At 34.4% G+C, this 21,752-nt stretch overlaps 1 protein-coding gene across 2 annotated transcripts; it reads right to left on the reverse strand.

The window, feature by feature from the left end:
• Positions 1-241: 241 nt before the first annotated feature.
• LOC125658816 (uncharacterized) lies at positions 242-21,325 on the reverse strand. Of its 2 annotated transcripts, XM_056150552.1 has the most exons (14): positions 21,243-21,324; positions 19,513-19,717; positions 16,268-16,347; positions 13,783-13,893; positions 11,670-11,879; positions 7,692-7,807; positions 7,436-7,556; positions 6,785-7,010; positions 5,803-5,867; positions 4,344-4,481; positions 3,586-3,831; positions 2,881-2,987; positions 2,623-2,761; positions 242-785 (listed from the first exon to the last, which is right to left on the reverse strand). In XM_056150552.1, exons 1-14 carry the CDS (start codon positions 21,283-21,285, stop codon positions 634-636), a joined length of 1,959 nt encoding a protein of 652 aa, XP_056006527.1. In that variant the 5' UTR covers positions 21,286-21,324; the 3' UTR covers positions 242-633. The 2 variants fall into 2 exon arrangements, with proteins under 2 accessions (XP_056006527.1, XP_056006528.1); XM_056150553.1 differs by lacking the exons at positions 242-785; positions 2,623-2,761; positions 2,881-2,987 and adding an exon at positions 3,058-3,110 and having other exon boundaries at positions 21,243-21,325.
• Between the last annotated feature and the right edge of the window lie 427 nt (positions 21,326-21,752).

Below are 21,752 nucleotides of genomic sequence, written 5' to 3' on the forward strand. Positions count from 1 at the left end.
ACATTCATCATACAGGTTTAAACACAAATATGTCTGTATATCTGCATGTTCACCAGTATGAAAAAGACATACTGTGAAATGATATCATGATATGTGTTTATAGATATGTTCAGTGTGAAATAATTAAGTTTTGTAGAAAAATAATCTAAAACACAGTGCAATTTAAATGGAATGTCTTCTTACAAAAGATCACATATACACCCCGTAAAGGTTTAGTCCCATACATCTCTATCATGTACAATTTCCTTCATTTATATATTCATGTGGTGCTAAACCTTTTTTTTTAGGAGTTTGTTTGTATACATAAAAAAAAATCAATACCCGATATGTTTCTAGATATCTACACATAGTACATGTATTTGTGATACGGAAAACACAAATGCTGTTCTGAAAAGATTTGAATAAAAAACAGAATACAGACAATATATGTACAAGCATGTAGTGGAATGCTGCAGTGATTCAAATATTTGGAAAACGATAAGAATTGTTGTTAATAATTTGCTGAGTACAATTGCACACATAATATCTGCCACTTACAGATTTTCATTACCATGTACACTGTCATTTATGCATCTGATTACAAACAGAATAAAAGTTCACTGACATTCAATACACAAGATACATATATGACAATTATCGAAACATCAGTACACAGATCCAAGAGAGAGTCAGGGAGAGGATCCAATGGAATGGCTTAACACTGGCTGCAGTATTCAGCACCCAAATGGTGTTGGGTAATTTGTATGGGTTCACACCTGAGTCGAAACGCTGTGGACAATTGTCAACTGTAATACAGAACGTTACACATGAACAGAAACCTGTACAGTACTTCACAGTGTGTACTACGACTACGTACGTGTTACTGTATTTAATTGTCCAATGAGGAATACAGGGACTTATCTCCTTACTCTTCCTAAAAATATTTTGTACATTTGACTACTGCAAGGTACAGCTCTACAACAGATATCTGGAGGTTATAAAACTTTTTTGAGCATGATTTCAAACTCAAACTCTGTGCTCTAAATCGTACTCATGCATACTTAAAAGTTAGGGTTATAAGATCTTTATAAAATCATTCTCATACTCAAATGGAGTACATGCTTAAGATTTTTCGAGTATGCTTTGGATCTTGCTCAGAGTAGTACTCAAAACAAACATGGCTGAGTTTGAGTTTGAGTATGGTACAAGTTTTATAACCTCCAAATTAGGTCTCGCAAAATAAAAGCGAACTACAGTACAATCAGGAGGAATCACTGCTCTGCGAGTCGTAGGTCGTTACGGATACAACAATTAATGACATGAGTAACGAGTTATTTCCAGGGTTCCCTGTATTTTAACGTAAATGGAATCTAACATAAGAAAGAGGAATAAAATTTTTGTAGTTCCATTCATTGGATTAAACGTCCTGTAAAACTGTAGAATTTGTTAACAAATCTCTGTAGGAATCTCAAAAAATGCTGCAGGTGTAAGTGGACAGATGGACACCCCAATTCCAGCATACCCCCTTCCCCAACGCAGCAGGGTTAAGGTGTCCCGAGTAAAGTTAAAACAAACATCATAAAATGTACCTCGGTGCACTTCATACTATATGACGTCACAATATAGAAGTACGTCACGACGTACAGGTCTATAGTTGTACGCGGGGAAAATGTCATAATATTTTCTCGTTATTTATTGCCGTTATCTAGTGTTCAAGCTGTATGTGTTTTAATCTGTTTGTCAGATGATCCCCCACCCCCCAAATTTCTTTGATAATATATAAGTCTCATATATTTATATATAATATGAGCACGAAAGACTGTAAAGTAATCTTTACATCACTTTGTGACCTTGATATCGCCCCCGATGTGTATAGTCATTTGGAATAAAGAAAACCAATGCATGTACATATCGACTCGGTACAGGTGAAAGATGACGATATTTTATTTCGACCTAGGCATATTCAGAAAGGTAACTAGTTGCAGATTTAGGATTTTGATACGGAAGGTACAATATTTTGCCTCGTTTAGTTATGATTTGGATGTGAATGTGGAAAATGCCCAACATTTGAGTTGAGATTATGGAAATTGCTATATTTGAGAGGATATTGTACCGATCCGTATCACTCTTTAAATTTACCACATCAATGTCGACATATCAAGCCCAAGCTGCAAATGATTTGAGTGCATCTTTCACCTATACCGAGGTGATAAACAACTAAAAGTCTAGCGGATAAAAATAGCACTACGTCACTTGTATGACGACGTAATAGGTAAGCAAAGGATTTCCCCACATGATACGATGTTTGTTAATGTATTGACAAACGAATTTTACTAAAAATATGCGACGCTTGAAAGAATTTTACTTTTATATGAATATGCTGTTATTACTTGTTATTTTACTCGGGACATCTTAACCCCGCTGTGAAACTTTGTTCTGGAGGGGGGGGGGGTATTCATACACAGATATAACTAAAGAATCTTGCAAAGAAAGTTTCACAGTAAAACTTTTTATAGTCGCAGGATCTGTACCTCACTGGTCTACCCCGATTTTCTATGTTAAACACAAGTACGACAATAATAGCTAAAATACATACTGTAATATATGCTAAAAACTCATTTACTTTTTCATATTTCAACTTACAGAGTCGTTCATTTTCTGTCATTTCCAGCATTAACCCTGTGCCAGCCATTTGATAATCCAGGGCTTCTTGCTTTTTGTTGCAGCGGGCATTCTGGGCTCGAGACATGTGTAGCGTGGTCCAGCTAGCTCGCTCATATACCTGTAAATACAGAAGTCATCACAGAATCTAGACGAACTCCTCACCGAATAAAATCGTTAATGTTATCCAATTAAGTCTAATTAAGTCTAAACAGCTGCTACAGGCAGTGATCAGCTTACCCAGCATCTGAAGTTGGAGATGGCGTCTTCTTCGTCCCAAGTCACCATGTACGACTTGTAATCTTCCATCCAGAACCCAACACAGGTCAGCTCGTGGTCAGAAACATCTGTAAATAAAGTCACCTATTTATCAGAACCCAAACACTGGTCAGATCACGGTCAGAAACATCGGTAAATAAAGTCACCTATTTATCAGAACCCAACACTGGTCAGCTCGAGGTCAGAAACATCTGTCAAATAAAGTCACCTATTTATCAGAACCAAACACTGGTCAGCTCGTGGTCAGAAACATCGGTAAATAAAGTCACCTATTTATCAGAACCCAAACACTGGTCAGCTCGTGGTCAGGAAGATCTGTCAAATAAAGTCACCTATTTATCAGAACCAAACACTGGTCAGCTCGTAGTCAGACACATCGGTCAGTAAAGTCATCTATTTCATGTCTATCAATAATCACTGTTTCTTTTATTTCTCTTCTCCTCCGCTACATTATAATCTCTGACTAACTGAACAGTTAATTGTAGCTTTTGATTCCAAGGTAAAAACTTATCCATTTTGAAATATGAGGCCTTATAAAACAACACAGCATTTCGACAGACGTACTCTATAATATATCCTGCATATGTAAATGACATACAGAAGTCAATATTTTGAACAAAGTTCCTGTAAAACTACATGTAGTAGTTTCTTTCCTCCATTTCTTACCGTATTCTCCAATGGGTCGCCCTCTGTAGTCCACAGTTTCACAGTACTCAGCATCAACAAAAATCTTGGTCAAGTCATTGCTGCAGGACTTGATCTCGGACACTACGATTCGACAGTCCACCTGTACGCGAGGTTTCTGAGTCACCCCCCGAATCCTCGTCTGATATTTCTCGTTCTCTTTATCGGCATTCTGGACAAAATTGTAGCGGCCTCCAACGGGACAGGGGTATGCAGTGGGCGGGTTCTCTGGAAAGCATTAAACACACCCAGGTACAATTACAGACTATTTCAAGCTTACAGACAAATATCCAGCTTACACATTGAAAATATTACTATCACTGCCCCATACTTTCCAATTTCACACAAATTTATTTTTTCATTACCTTCAACTGTAATTAAAAATACTCTATCACATTGTATAATTAATTTCCAATGGCAATCCATCAACAGCCTCTTGATAGTACATTAACAAAGGGCCCTTATTCACAAAATATCTTATGACTAAGATCAAAATTTACGAACACTGTAATTTTCTTATTTTTCATTTCTTTTAAATTTTCTTAATTTATATGTAAAGTACATTCATAGTTTATAAAACTTGAATACATACTTATGACCTTGTGATCAGTATTTGATTATAGGCAGAATTATTTTTTTTCAGCTTAGTCGCAAGATGTTTTGTGAATAAGGGCCCTTATTCCTAAGTTTTCCCAATACACTTCTGCCAGCACATGTTATTGATTGGATTTTAAACTTACGGATAAGCACTTCATATTTCCAATCTATGATTTCCCGATTGAAGGTAAAGGACATCCAACTGCAGGCGTCACGGAACACAATCTCCAGATAGTTGGAATCCTTCAGTTCTTCATCTGTCAGACGGCGAGCAGGCTTACCTAGCAGTCACAATATACAATCAATGCACACATCTCTTAATGCATTCTCAGATGGACCTTTTATTCAGAAAAAATTATGTTTTGGCCATTGGTTGAATGAAACACTAAGGTATGTACATGTAAGTTAATTATATCGTCCTCTGATTATGCAAACAGTGCCAAACACATTCCTATACATACTACCTCCTCATGAATTCACAGACTATATCTGACAATATTAGTTACAGGATTTGTAACATGGTTTATACGAAGTCAATGAATTCCGTTTGGGTGAGAGAATTTACTGAGCATGTATAAATAATATCAGGTCAACAACAAACCACGACTTGTAATGAGGACTATATCTTATTGTCTTTTAATGAGGACTATATCATATTGTCTTTTAATGAGGACTATATCTTATTGTCTTTTTGTCTTTTTTGAATAGCATAAACGTATGAGAAATAAAAGTTGCACGATTTTGAGCCATTACGTAGGATACACTATGACCTGAAACAACCATGACATCACAGACAACACCAGAAACTGTGTGCCTTACTATGACCTGAAACAACCATGACATCACAGACAACACCAGAAACTGCGTGCCTTACTATGACCTGAAACAACCATGACATCACAGACAACACCAGAAACTGCGTGCCTTACTATGACCTGAAACAACCATGACATCACAGACAACACCAGAAACTGCGTGCCTTACTATGACCTGAAACAACCATGACATCACAGACAACACCAGAAACTGCGTGCCTTACTATGACCTGAAACAACCATGACATCACAGTCAACACCAGAAACTGTGTGCCTTACTATGACCTGAAACAACCATGACATCACAGACAACACCAGAAACTGCGTGCCTTACGTATTTGCATTCAATGTATTGTCCGCATTCAAGAGATGGAAATTTATTTGACTGGAATTTTCAGCTGTGTTAGTGAACAGTCTGCCATTTTGAAACTAAAGTATGAACGCAAGAAGGGAAATAACTCTTCTATTAACCGTGTATAAAGACTTATGGCTACCGCTGAAAGTGTATGGAATATAAGCGATCTTCATGTGATCGATGTAAACCAATCATAAAGTCACAAAGCACAAGGGAAGATAATGCTGTAATATTGATCTCTTACCATTACTGACCCACTCTATATCTGACAATGCTGTAAACATATCTCTTACAAGTACTGAACTATCTGACAATGCTGTAAACATTTTTCTCTTACTCTATATCAGACAATGCTGTAAATATTTCTCCTACCATTACTGACCTACTCTATATCAGACAATACTGTAAACACTCTCTCTCGCCATTACTTACCCACTCTATATCGGACAATGCTATGATGTCGAGGTACAATATCCATACACACAAAGTCGACTTCACTAAAAAAGGAAGAAAACATGAATTATATTCACTGTACATTCTCTTCTTATTCCTCTACACCATTTCACTTCAACTGTTAAACACGATAAACATTTCACTGTGTCGACCACTCTTCTACTGTAAGACATGATAAACATTTCACAATGTCGACCACTCTTCTACTGTAAGACATGATACACATTTCACAATGTCGACCACTCTTCTACTGTAAGACATGATAAACATTTCACAATGTCGACCACTCTTCTACTGTAAGACATGATAAACATTTCACAATGTCGACCACTCTTCTACTGTAAGACATGATAAACATTTCACAATGTCGACCACTCTTCTACTGTAAGACATGATAAACATTTCACAATGTCGACCACTCTTCTACTGTAAGACATGATAAACATTTCACAATGTCGACCACTCTTCTACTGTAAGACATGATAAACATTTCACAATGTCGACCACTCTTCTACTGTAAGACATGATAAACATTTCACAATGTCAACTACTCTTCTACCTTGCTTTTATTTAGTTCACACTTTCAAGTGTAAACCATTTTCGGTTATGCTCTTTCTGCATATCTAATCAGTTTTTGCATTGAAATTCAAATGAAGATTTTGATAATTTCGAATTCTCTGGAAGCTCTTGAATTTATGCACTAAACTGTGGGTTAAATGTGAGAAAAATAATTCTTCATATTCTTTATTATTTACTCATGTAGAGTAGGGAAATTCCACCTCTGGAACAAGATTAGCTGTCTAGGACTCGGCAAAGCATTGTCCTAGACTGCGAATCTTGTCCCCTCGGTGGAATTTCCCTATCCCACGATCGTACTAATGAAGGATTCCATTAGTTTCACATGGGTAGTAATGGGAGAAACATGAGATTCCCGAGTTTAATGAAGCAGTAACATACTCACCATTTGCCTACTAACACTTTGGTCATTAAGTATCGTGTTCCCAATGTTTGTTGACATGAATAGAAGGCATCCTGAAACTCGAACTCGTTGAGTCCTGTGTGGAAGTGGATGTGAGTCTCATTAACTGCTACATCGGATTTAAATTCTGGCCCCTGCGTGAACCATTTTCCTGCAATGTCTCTCGGCAAGTTACAACGAGGAACCATGTACTGGGTGGGCGGAGCAACTGCAAAAGTCATTCAAATCAAAATAAAGCCTTTCATGCTCAACAAAGACCAAATTTCCTTTCTAAATAAATTTACTTTATATTCCAGGCTACTACAGTTGGGTGTGAAAAATACTAACGTATATGAAGAAGTTTTAACGAGGATTTAATTTTGACATTATTGGCAAGAGCGATGAGATCACTAAAATTAACAATGTGTTCCATTTCAGAGGTAATAGTCATCTTTCCTGGCATTAATTAGTTCTCACTATATATATGTACTACCCATTTACGTGGAAAAACTGCTAAATTTGTGTCTCGCTAAAAATCCACTTATACGGAATTTTTCTGAATTTCTTAATTTGAAAACTGAAAGTTATATGATGAAAACTGAAAGTTATATGATGAAAATTGAAAGTTATATAATGAAAACTGAAAGCACTGACTTCTTGTCAGGACTAGTTTCAGAGGCCCTCTGTATACACCGCTCAAACTCGTGCAGTCCGGAAAACGAGACATCACCCATCTTATCTGGTTCTTGGCATCTTTCTGATTTTTCAAGGTCATCTACAAACACAGGCAATTCATGTTTAATACAAAAAAATCAACTTTTAAATTCATTTTCTGCAAGGAAAGAAACAGAGAGAGAGAGAGAGAGAGAGAGAGAGAGAGAGAGAGAGAGAAGAAACCAGGCTTAATTACCAAGCACTTGAATTTTTCTCTGGTGTCCTGCTCTACAGTGTCTGCAATAGCAGCGTACGTGTAGCCGATCCCACTTCTGACAGCAAACCAGGAACCCATACACTGGTACCTCACCTCTACAACATAAAATAAAGTTACAAACCAGGAACCCATACACTGGTACCTCACCTCTACAACACAAAATACAAACCAGGAACCCATACACTGGTACCTCACCTCTACAACACAAAATAAAGTTACAAACCAGGAACCCATACACTGGTACCTCACCTCTACAACACAAAATAAAGTTACAAACCAGGAACCCATACACTGGTACCTCACCTCTACAACACAAAATAAAGTTACAAACCAGGAACCCATACACTGGTACCTCACCTCTACAACACAAAATAAAGTAACAAACCAGGAACCCATACACTGTACCTCACCTCCACAACACAAAATAAAGTTACAAACCAGTTACAGACCATGTGTAACACAACTGACATTACCGTATTCATGACATCAGCATTATATGGATATATAATTACCATATTCATGACATCAGCATTATATAGATATATAATTACCATATTCATGACATCAGCATTATATAGACATATAATTACCATATTCATGACATCAGCATTATATAGATATATAATTACCATATTCATGACATCAGCATTATATAGATATATTATTATCGTATTCATGACATCAGCATTATATAGATATATAATTACCATATTCATGACATCAGCATTATATAGACATATAATTACCGTATTCATGACATCAGCATTATATAGATATATAATTACCATATTCATGACATCAGCATTATATAGACATATAATTACCGAATTCATGACATCAGCATTATATAGACATATAATTACCATATTCATGACATCAGCATTATATAGATATATAATTACCATATTCATGACATCAGCATTATATAGATATATAACTACCATTCTTACCATATAGTAATCATTTCTTAAATTGCTAAATGTGAACAAGACATAATAATCCTTGTGTGTCCATTCAAAATCTCTTTGGTTTTATCTTAAGAACCTCTCGTTCTATCCTATGAATTTTGTAAAATATGTTTCACAATAAAAAGTTTTGCAATACATGTAACGATGTAGATTAACGGATAAATACAAAGATAACTATTTTTAGAGGTGTAAATATTACATCATCAGATTTACGTGATCACTGACCATTTGTATAGTAGCAATAACATCAAAGTTCTACTTTACCACTGACCATCTGGCAGCGAACAGAACCATATTATAACAACTAACGAATTGACCACATGGTCAATTGCTGATATCCAGTGACCAAATAACTATATACAACAGGAATGATCCCATACCCAATCACAAATAACTATACAACAGGAATAATCCCATACTCAATCACAAATAACTATACACAACTATATATAACAGGAATAATCCCATACTCAATCACAAATAACTATAAATAACAGGAATAATCCCATACTCAATCACAAATAACTATATATAACAGGAATAATCCCATACTCACAAATAACTATATACAACAGGAATGATCCCATACTCAATCACAAATAACTATATATAACAGGAATAATCCCATACCCAATCACAAATAACTATATAACAGGAATAATCCCACACTCAATCACAAATAACTATACACAACTATATATAACAGGAATAATCCCATACTCAATCACAAATAACTATAAATAACAGGAATAAACCCATACTCAATCACAAATAACTATATATAACAGGAATAATCCCATACTCAATCACAAATAACTATATATAACAGGAATAATCCCATACCCAATCCTTAAATAACTATATATAACAGGAATAATCCCATACCCAATCACAAATAACTATAAATAACAGGAATAATCCCATACTCAATCACAAATAACTATATATAACAGGAATAATCCCATACCCAATCACAAATAACTATATAACAGGAATAATCCCATACTCAATCACAAATAACTATATATAACAGGAATAATCCCATACTCAATCACAAATAACTATATAACAGGAATAATCCCACACTCAATCACAAATAACTATATATAACAGGAATAATCCCATACTCAATCACAAATAACTATATATAACAGGAATAATCCCACACTCAATCACAAATAACTATACACAACTATATATAACAGGAATATATTGGCGTAGATAAAGAAGAATGTTACAAAAGAAACTGGATTGATAAAAGTGAAAAAATGCAAAAACTGTTTGAGTCATGGAAGAAGAGAAAACTTACAATTTTTGGTAAAACTGAAATAATTAATACTTTAGGCATAAGCAAATTCATTTATGTTGCATCTATACTACCTCTCCCTAGTGAAATTTTTATTAAACAGCTATGTAGAATTATTTTTAATTTTCTATGGGGGTCAAAAGATAGAATAAAAAGAAAAACACTGATTGGTAAAATAGAAGATGGTGGTATTGGAGTAATAGATATACTTACTAATTAAATTCCACGCATTGAAAGCTGCCTGGATACCGCGACTTATAAAAAATGACGGTCATAACTTTATACGTTCACACCTTGATAAACTATTAAGAGCTTATAATGTAAATCTAGAATATATATTGAAAATGAATTGTACTGATTTAAAGAACTTTGATATATTTACCAAACTTCCACAATTTTATAAAGAGGTGTTTATTTACTTTAATCAATGTAAAAAAATTCCTAATGTGCAAAATATGAACAATAACGAAATATTACAAGAACCAATTTGGAACAATAAGCATTTTTTGTTTAATGGCAAGACTATATATTTTAAAAATTGGATAAAAAATATTAAATATGTAAAAGATTTGTTCAATGATAGCGGTTTTAAGACCATTGATGAAATAAGCAAAGAAATTTGCAAAAAAGCAAATGTACTTTGTGAATATAAAATAGTCAAATCAGCTTTTAAATACATAAGAGAGAAAATTCATGGATACGAATCAAAATTTATAAACATAAAAGATAAAAGATATTTCAATTTTACTAATAAATATTGTACGGTTGAAAAACAAAAATGTAAATTTTTCTATGAAATACTTTTGAGTAAATTGTTTATATCACCTAAGCACCATAATTTATATCACAAAGAATATAATGTCAGTAAAGAAATGTGGAAACACATTTATCAACAAAAAATCAAGTTAGCTTTAGATAGAAATATTGCTGAATTTAATTATAAACTGATGCATAATTTGCTTTCCTGTAAAAAATACATGTTTAAATGGAAAAAAGAATCTTCTGACAAATGTTCTCTGTGTCTAGAAACAGAAGATATGAGACATCTTATATATGAGTGTAAAAATGTTTCATTGGTTTGGAATATGGTGTCTTTGGCGTGCAAAGTCAATATTCAATGGAAAAGTATTGTTATTGGTTTTTATTTTGAATGTAATCAAAGCACACGCCTGCTTAATAACTTTATTTCCTTCATTGCTTTGAAGATATACAAATATAAAATGTTTTGTAGACTAAGTAATCTTGAAGAAACTGAATAATCCCATACTCAATCACAAATAACTATATATAACAGGAATAATCCCATACTCAATCACAAATAACTATATATAACAGGAATAATCCCATACTCAATCACAAATAACTATATATAACAGGAATAATCCCATACTCAATCACAAATAACTATATATAACAGGAATAATCCCATACTCAATCACAAATAACTATATATAACAGGAATAATCCCATACTCAATCACAAATAACTATATATAACAGGAATAATCCCATACCCAATCCTTAAATAACTATATATAACAGGAATAATCCCATACCCAATCACAAATAACTATATAACCTGTAATTCATTATGTTTAAAGGGATATTTCTCAATATTTCTGTTGCAAATGAGGTCAGTTGACATGCCAGTGGAAAACACCAGCCATATTTGGTTTAAACTTACGTTCATTTTTTGACGTTGACACATCGTGACACTTGCGATACGTCATGAGGAAGACCTCATTGTCTACATAGGAGGATCCGGGTTCTTGACAGGCCTTGATTTGACTGTCTTGGTGATTACAAATACCTCCGCCCCCTTGATCCACTTCATATGAGAACTGGTACACACCCTCAAATGTTGTCACACAGTTTATCTTCCTGGGAGCTTGTCCTGATAATGTCAATATAATGTAGTTTGAATTTTACAAGGCACATTCAAAATAAAAATAGAATAAAAAGTCAGCAGAATTTTTTTCACAATAGAAGCCCATCACTTCATTCTAGTAAAACCTCATTAAAAACTTTAAAATGTAAAGGACCAAGTTCATCAACAGCATAATTTGACCTTAATTTTGACAATGATTTAAACCTATTTCACCGAAAGAAGTTCTTGTATATAAATTCATTTTTTAACAAGATGTGTTTGTGAAACACAAATGCCCCCGATAGTGGCCAATTCCGAAGATGGCCAAGGTCACAAGGGCAAATATCTTGGTACCAGTAGAAAGATCTTGTCAAAAGAAATGCTCATGTACAATATGAAAGCTCTATTATTTACCATTTAGAAGTTAGGACCAATGTAAAAAAAAAATTTTTAAAGTAGGTCAAATGTCAAGGTCAAAAGGTTCAATACCAATGGAAAGATCTTGTAACAAGGAATACTCATGTGAAATATCAAAGCTCTATCTCTTACTGTTCAAAAGTTATTAGCAAGGTTAGTTTCAGACAGAATGACAGAATTACAAAATGACAGACAGGACAAAAACAATATGCCCCCCGATCTTCGATCTTGGGGGTATAAAAATAGATTCAGAATATAAAACTACTTCTGATTTTGGAAAAGCTTTAATTTTTTTCATTTACTTTGTACAATATCACAAAGATAATGGAAATTCCTGCCATTTTCTTTGAAAGGCAAAATAACAGTGGTATTTATACACTTTTTGGGTTTAGATTCATGAATAACAATCAAATTGAAATATGTTAAACTTTAATGTTTCAAATATGAGAGTACAGTTTTGGTTGGAATCCATGATTTCTTGGCAGAAATTCATTATGTGATGTTGATATACATAAGTCAGAAGCGTTGTGTGCATATGGTGCAAATGTCCACACAAATGAAAAACTTTACAAAATATAATACACCATATGACTATTTTGGACTCTACCTGAGTGTCAGAACCCTGGGGTTGCGAAATTCACAATTTCTGTACATCCTAATCTGCTATTCCAGACTATACATTTACTTTTTAATGCAGTACATCTCAGCGAACTTAAAGAAGAAATCTTTCAAATGACAAAGACAATTTAATCACTATGACAATTTTGGCCCTACCCTGGTACCAAATCTCTACCCCTTGGATTATGAAATTTACAATTTTGGCAAAAGGATACCTGTTCCTTCTAAATATCCATTTAGTTTTAATTTAATAGTATCAACAGCAAAAAAAAGAAAATCTTAATATTTGAATGTTTGCACAACACAGAAACATTACATGCCTAGTTTGGCCCCACCCTGGAGCCAAAACCTCTACCCATTGGATTATAAAATTTACAATTTTGGAAGAGACCTTCCTGCTGTACGTCACTATACATTATAAGATTTCTTTCAGATGTACAAGCAGTTGTAAAGAATAAGAATTTTGAACATTTAATTGTCAATTTTGGCAGTTTTTACCCTGCCCATAAGTCCCCAAGGGTGCAGGAGTCTTGAAATTTACAATTTATGTCACGTTTATCCCTAAGATGCTTCATACCAAATTGAAAAAGAATTGGAATGATAGTTATCAAAAAGAAGTTATAGTTATTAACAGACACAAAACATTATGGAAGAGGTCATCTCTGTAATTTAGGTGACCCAAAAATTTCACTTTGCACTGTTACAAAGTTGTAGAGTGTGGCAGACAGCAGACGACAGACAAAGTGATCCTAGGCATTATTTACTGAATGTCATATAAATTGAAGAACATTAATATTCGAGGGCAGCAAATGACTATTGCTTGCCGTTGTCCTTTCACTGGAATTCGTGACAAATAAATATCATATAGCGTAGAATTAAAGGAATGCAGACTTACTGAACATGGTGAATGTGACGTCTGTGCTCGGTAAACCATACCAAGGATTCATAGATTTACAGGAAGCGTTCAGTGAGATCTGGTTCCCTGACTGAGCAGTAATACAGTCCTCTAGAAAACAAAATTAGTATTAATCAGTACGCTGATCAACGCCTGTCAACTAGAGCTGAAACAATTCACCGAAATATCCATACTCTTCAATATAAACGCTCGATGTTCGATTTATAGCCTCGATCTTTGGTGCGATACGTTTTTTTTTTTAAAATCGGGTCTGGTAAAATACATTGGGCTTGGCCTGTACTTATCATTTTTACATGCATGAGGGACAAAATGGCATCTGATAATGATCATACTGTTGTTTGCCTCAATCTGACAAAAACAATAATGAACTTAATTAGTTTAAACGACAGAGCAAACAGAGGCATCTTACCGTTCGGCGGTTTGGAAACGGTTTACTTTTGAAATTGTGACTGTGAATCTTCGTAATTAATTTTTCTTCAAAGTTAATATTGGTTTCTTTTGTAAAATTTATATCATTGAAAATATTGAATTGTGGTATAAGCATTGCAATATGTATTGTATCGTGAAGGGGGTGTATCGTTTCAGCCCTATTGTCAACTCAACGTGATCCGACTCTTCAGATCAAGTTACTGTAGTAATAATATACATTTATCATTCACTTCCAAGCTATTTCATTAGACTAATTGAGGTGTTTTTTTTATTTTTCGAGTCCGAAATCAATAAGTTCTGGACACATGGTTAGAGCAATTTCATTGACCTTTGCTATAGATGGTTCCCATGAACAGCACAAACAAAATAAGGAAAACTTAAAGATAAAAAACATATCACCAAAACATCATGAGAATGTGATTTCAAATTTATTCATTAGGCCAACGACAAAAATTGCTGAGTTTCCGCTAACGTTCTAAAAAAAAATAGGGTAGGTAGGTAGGAAATAAATTTTATTTTTTTTTTAAATTTTATTTTTTCAAAGTATGCAAAAACATTGTAAACTCTTAACAAGTTAAATGTTCGATTGAATTTTATACTTTCAAATTAAAATTTTGCTCAAATTGTATTGCAAGTAAACTTTCAATCATAACATTTCACCTGTTATTGGCTGAGGATTATTTCCAGATGTTTTAATTATAAGAAACAATATTTTTCAATAAAACATATCTAGCATTAAACACAAAAGTTAACTCCTTTATGCCACTATGCTATACAAGTACCAGATATATTGTTTCTACATTTAGATTGGTTGTCATAGGAATACTACTATTGGATATGTTTGACAGGAAAATAATGTGATGGTTTTGAAAAATATATTAAATCATCACCAAAATATCAACATCATTAACATATTTTAAGTTTATTAATACATTTATGAATGTATTTTCACAATCTAAATGGAACAAGGGTAGGAAGACAGTCTGGGCAGATCCCACTTATCCTAATGGGATCCAACTCTCTTCCAGCTAAAACTTTACCGGACATAAATTTTTATTTTAAAAAAAGTCTGCACATCTTTTTTTTTCCCTCTCGGCCTTAACCAGCCATCAACTCGGATGCGTTCACCAGCTGTTCAGTTCACTGCTTTATTTGCGGCCTTTTTCATACTGTTTTCAGTTAGAACTGCAGCAGAAACTATGGATGTGAATACAAATTTGACAGACTGGACATTAATGTCTGTCAGTCTGCATCATGACCTCCACATCAAACTAGGGTCCCCGTGTATATACAGTAATACCCGCTGAAGCGATAGCATAAGACAGTGCATGGCTATAAATAGACACCGTCTAAAAACACCATAGGAGTTGGCAATTTTAACAAAATAAAGTCTTCCATGGAAACATGACACTTGGTAAAGTCTCTCGACAGTCTGTTAACTTCAATTGTTAAATCACCGTTGCTTGAGGCACGCATGGAGGTACTAGCCACTATGTCAACCATCATGCCATGCTGTTGAGTTACAAACATTATCAATGTTGTTTAGACGCTTGACATACCATGCAATTCAAGTGTTTGAATGACTTCATCTCAATGTCTAACTAAAAAGGAAAACCAAGGACCGGAAATATATTTTTTCCGGGAAAATGACGATTTTATTTTTTTAAATATCGAAAAAAAATTCTAGGGTCGGGGCTATAATTTAGGGTCGGTCGGGTTAGCGGAAACACAACACATTTTATCAGTGGCCTTATAGAGAAAAGGGTAATTTGTTATGAATGTATGTGGCATTGACATCATATATCACACTCAGGTTGGTCCCTTTGTGGTGTACGTAACAATTATAAGGCTTCATTTGATAAGATGCAGTGCCACATACGTAAAAGTACAACCCTATATCCAAGTGGTGACATCACCGAAAGATTAAATTTTCAAAGATTCTTTTCTTTTCTTTAGTGATTTCTCAAACCAGCAATAAGTGTACAAACTTTTTGATTAATGATTATAAGAATATGAACCTGAATTAAACACATACCTTTCCTGTATTGCAAAATGTTATCCGTTCTCCATAGAACATCAACACACATGTAACACTTGTTTGAAGCACTTCCACCACTGCAAGAAAAGAGAAAAACACAATAATATAATTTTCTGTGTGAACTCCATGCCAGCAGCACCAGCAGATGATGCAGTCACTATACACATCCTTCGTCCGCATTGTCTCCGTCCAACATGTCATATAATAAATATTGTCCTCAGCATGTTTATGTGTTAGACAGTACGTACAGTTAGATGATTATCACCAGGCAGTAGTTTTAAAAAGATACTGGGATCGAAATTACAGCAAAAGAAGCAAGTACTAGTTTTTCCATTGATTTAAAAACAAATACCTATTTGGAGATAAAAAAAAACAAACACCCAAAGGTGGTTGTAATTCCTGTATTTATTAAACTCAGATCTATGTACATAATAAAATTTATATTAGGAATTCTGACAACTAGTGCAGCATATCATTTAAAAAATTTTTACATCAAAGTTAATATTTTAATCCACTGACTTGATGAGCAATTTTTTAAAATATCTGTGTATAGTGACCATATTGTATATTGTCATTGCAGAATGCTGTGGAAAACAAGAGGCCCAAGGGCCTAGAATCGCTCTTCTGATAAATTGTACAACCCCACCAGTTCTATTCTTAGCCTCTTAGTATTCTAAATCTTTAGTTAAATCCTAAGAATTCAAAAAAGTAGGTCAATGTGACCTACTTTTTGGTTTACACATTTTGAGAACCCAAGAAATATCAACTGACAAAGTTTGATGATTTTAAGCCAATTAGTATCTGAATATTGAAATATAGCTGTCAAATTCCAATCGTAGGTCATGGTGACCTACTTTCTGGTCAGCGAACTCCGAACATGCAAGACCCATCAACTGACAAAGTTTGATGACTGTAGGTCAAATAGTATCTGAAATATATAAATATAGCCGTCCAATTCCAAAAGTAGGTCAAGGTGACCTACTTTTTCGTCAACACCCTTTGAACATGCAAGACGCATCAACTGACAAAGTTTGATGACTGTAGGTCAAATAGTATCTGAAATATATAAATATAGGTGTCCAATTCCAAAAGTAGGTCAAGTTGACCTACTTTTTGGTCGAAACCCTTCGAACATGCAAGACCCATCAACTGACAAAGTTTGATGACTGTATGTCAAATAGTATTTGAAATATATAAAAATAGCCGTCAAATTCCAAAAGTAGGTCAAGGTGACCTACTTTTTGGTCGACACACTCCATTGACTCAAGATGCATCAACTGTCAAAGTTTGATGATTGTAGGTCAATTAGTGACTGAAATATATAAATATAACTGTCAAATGCCAAAAGTAGGTCACAGTGACCTACTTTTTGGTTGATACACTCCGAAGACTCAAGATGCATCAACTGACAAAGTTTGATGATTGTAGGTCAAATAGTGTCTGAAATATAGTAATTTAGCTGTCAAATACCAAAAGTAGGTCACGGTGACCTACTTTTTGGTCGACACAAACCAAAGACTGAAGACGCATCAACTGACAAAGTTTGATGATCCTAGGTTTTACAGTGCCCAAAATATGCATCTAAAATTGAAAATGTGAAATTTGAATATCTGCAAAATTCAAAAAGTAGGTCACTGTGACCTACTTTTTTTATAAATATGTTTCAAGGCCTCAAGATGCATCAACTTACAAGATTTGATGATTCTAAACCTCTCGGTATTTGAAATAACAACTTAAAATATATCTATAAATGATAAGCCATAAAATTCAGAAAGTAGGTCACGGTGACCTATTTTTCAGTTGACGCATTTCAAGGTCCCATGATCCACCAACTGACAAGTTTTGATGATCATAGGCTTCAAAGTGTCCAAGATATGCATCAAAATTAATTTTAAAATAAATACCTGCAAAATTCAAAAAGTAGGTCAACGTGACCTACTTTTGAGACAACTTGACACAAGGTCCTAAGATGCATCAACTGTCAAAATTTGATGATCCTAGTCCTTATAATGACTAAAATATCTAAGATTTAAGGAATTTAAAAAAAATTTAAATTTTGGTCAACTTTGAAGTGACCTTGAGACCATGCCCTTTGCCCCAGGGTAATGCCTTGAACAATTTTTAATCTACAACATATCCTCATCCTTATGTGTAAGTTTGGTGATAATCTGCCCTGTGGTTCTTGAGAAGAAGATTTTTTAGCAACCACTACTTTTGTTTGTATTTTCCTGATTATCTCCCCTTGTTAAAGGGTCACATCCCTTTATTTAGTATGTATGAAAGCCCTTGGGCCAATGATACCCTGTAACAAATTTGAAAAAAATTGGCCAAGGGGTTCTTGAGTTATAGCCCTTTTTCTAAAAAGTTTACGCACACCGCACACCGCACAAATGGCCATAGCATTAGCTCTTTGAGCCTTTGGCTCAGAAGAGCTAATAAAAGCAGCATAATAAAAACAATATGGTTGTAGAGATTTGGGGAAATAGCAAAACGGTGCCCCAAGTATTCAAGCCCTGGTCAACATAATTAAACGGTGCCCCAAGTATTCAAGCCCTGGTCAACATAATTAAACGGTGTCCCAAGTATTCAAGCCCTGGTCAACATAATTAAACGGTGCCCCAAGTATTCAAGCCTTGGTCAACATAATTAAACGGTGCCCCAAGTATTCAAGCCCTGGTCAACATAATTAAACGGTGCCCTAAGTATTCAAGCCCTGGTCAACATAATTAAACGGTGTCCCAAGTATTCAAGCCCTGGTCAACATAATTGCACAATAAGCATGACTATGTTTGTTTTATGTCCTCTGGGCAATATTTAACACAAAGAAATCTAAAATGACCTGTAGTAATTTGCATATCCTGTGTGACACATTCATTTGTAGGGCAATGATTTTTGCATTGATTTGATATGAACTTGACGTATATTTTGCTGTAAATTATGCTCAGCAAATTTGAAACAAATAAAGTTGTCTCTGGGTTTTTTTCATTTGTGCATTATTCATATCATTGAAATCAATTAGTGGCCTCAAAAATCAAACTGTTATTCCAAATTAATACATACATTTCTCAATCCAACAAGGGGTAAATTATACAGACTAAAGCGCTGGCAAATTCTGATTCTTTTCTGCAGATTACAAGTTAAACTGGCACATGGGTAAATCGTTTGTGTACATTTTAATCGTTCACACAATCCCGATTACAGCCTGCTAACATGGAACAGAGTACCGTCTCACCACTAATTACCTTTTGATCATTAGCATTGTGACATTGTTGCCGTCCTGCTGGAGACCGGTGTTGGGATGAATGAACATATCGTCACAGTTTAACTCGGTATCATCTTCATTACTGTCCCATTTATCGGCGTTCACCAATGTTTTAATGTCTCTACCAGCTTCTCGGCTGTACCAGTCACCATGGAAATAATCTGGGATGTTGCATCTACCCCAAACTAGAAAATAAGTAAATTTCATTTAGAGTTGCCACACATGTTACATTTAATAAACATGAGCTGAAATTGAATGTTTAACCCTGCCGCACAGAGTTATCATCCTTGATGCAGAATGTTTATCTGGGACGCAAGGATGCCTAATATCACGAGTCCATCGAATGAATCCCGGACTTCAGTTTAAATCTAAATCCATTTCCTTCCAAAGCTTCGTTATTTGTGTATTAATTACATCTCAAAGATGGAAAAATTCAGGAGACACATTATGCTCTATTAATGAACCAAGATAATTAATACCGCCAAGTTCACTATGCACTGGCCTAACATATTGATTGTTTAGCGTCAGACATTTAGGTGTGTGAAGCGGTCAGCCGGGTTCGATCGCCGGTGGCCATTTAGCTCAGCTGATAGTGCACCTGACTAGAGATTCAGAGGGCCCGGGGTTCGAATCCCGGTCTGGTTCGTTGCATTTTCTCACTTCCTGTTACTGGCCTAACACATTGATTGTTTAGCGTCAGACATTTAGGTGTGTATATTGTAAATCCACAGCTCCATTCACTAGCTGGTAGAGATGATTAAATTGAATCCAAATATAAACTTATAGTACTCTCGTTGGCATTTATTTTTTTCTACAAACTGGTATCAATGTGTTAATAAATGTTCGTCTTCCGGTACCCATTCTTATCAGAATCAAAAGAAGTCATTGGTTATTATTTACAAATCATCGGCAAACAATGCAACAAATCTATTTCATCACATTACCCATTCCAGCATGTTTCATTAATGTTGATTAAAATGTTGTCATATTGATGTCAGGTTGTTAACGTGATGGTACAAGAGTTGGGGAAGTATACTGCATGGAATGCAATTATTATAAATATTATTAATCCCAGACCATATTGCGAATTATTTTACGTTACATTTTATATGAGGGCCTACTCAGTGATAACAATTATGCATTAGGTGGGTAATTATAGAGTGCTTGTCATGCCAATGTTTGCAATATGGATGAGAATAAATTGCAAATGAAAGTATATGAGCTTGTGATCCTTTTGGAAAAACAAAACAGGAGTGCAGAAAAAATTTGCTCCCAAGTTTTATGTTTCTTGAAGACCTGATACAAAAGGGACTCAAATATGCATGGTACTCGTCAAAATTTCATGGGAATCAAGTTGATCATAAAACACGAGTCTTGAAAAATTCTGACACCACAACCCCGACAAGCTTTGTTCCATCGAAAAAGAATATAAGGAAATACATATAACAACACAAGTTTAAAGATTATAACACCGTAGTTTTTATTCCAATTTGGTATCATAATCAATAATTATTGAAATCATACCTATATACACCTGGGTATGTACCTGTTTTAAAATTTCATTTCCGGGGTGACTCACTGACAATATTATTCAATTATTCGAAATTTCGAAGTAATTAAAAAGTATATTTTTCATATTTGAGATATTCACAAAATTTATATACGTATGACTAGTATGAAACAAGATTGACAAGTCTAAAAAAAACTTACCTGACACAGGTAGAAGCAACAACAACAGTCGCAACGCCGCCATTTTCTCAGGTATGGCAGAAATGGTTAGGGTAAAACTAGTTCGGTTTTATTCAACTAAGTTAAGATTTTACAAAAGGGATGTCAATGATCTTTGCGAAATGATATTGCATTATTGCTAAATGTGATTTGTCGTTAATTAATTTAGATACCGTGGGTTTACTCCATATTTGATTGCGTAAGTTAAATAATAGATATAAGTATACTTTAGCTAAATGAGAATATTATATAATCTCATAAGTTTCCAGTTTAGTAAGCTAAATTCCAAATCAATGGTGATATAGTGAAACGTAGGTCTTCATACATTAGCTATACTTATATAGATATGTATTTTATTTTTATTTATTTTTTTATTTTTTATTTATTTAATTATTTATTTATTTATTTTTTTGGCACCTGGCATACCATTTTACCCCAACCGCCAGAAACTATTTGAAAACGGTATCATGTTTATTCGCCCATCTTTGTATC

The sequence above is a fragment of the Ostrea edulis genome, chromosome 9, assembly GCF_947568905.1.
Source record: "Ostrea edulis chromosome 9, xbOstEdul1.1, whole genome shotgun sequence".
NCBI classification, from domain to species: Eukaryota; Metazoa; Mollusca; class Bivalvia; order Ostreida; family Ostreidae; genus Ostrea; species Ostrea edulis.

Bases quoted from the DNA above. Each gene is read 5' to 3' on its own strand.
- LOC125658816 (XM_056150552.1), bottom strand. From the start codon at position 21,285: ATGGCGGCGTTGCGACTGTTGTTGTTGCTTCTACCTGTGTCAG. The intron at 2,988-3,585 runs GTAAGAAATGGA...CTTTATTTACAG, and splicing joins GCGACCCATTGGAGAATACG to ATGTTTCTGACCACGAGCTG. The intron at 2,762-2,880 runs GTAAGCTGATCA...CTGTATTTACAG, and splicing joins TCTCCAACTTCAGATGCTGG to GTATATGAGCGAGCTAGCTG.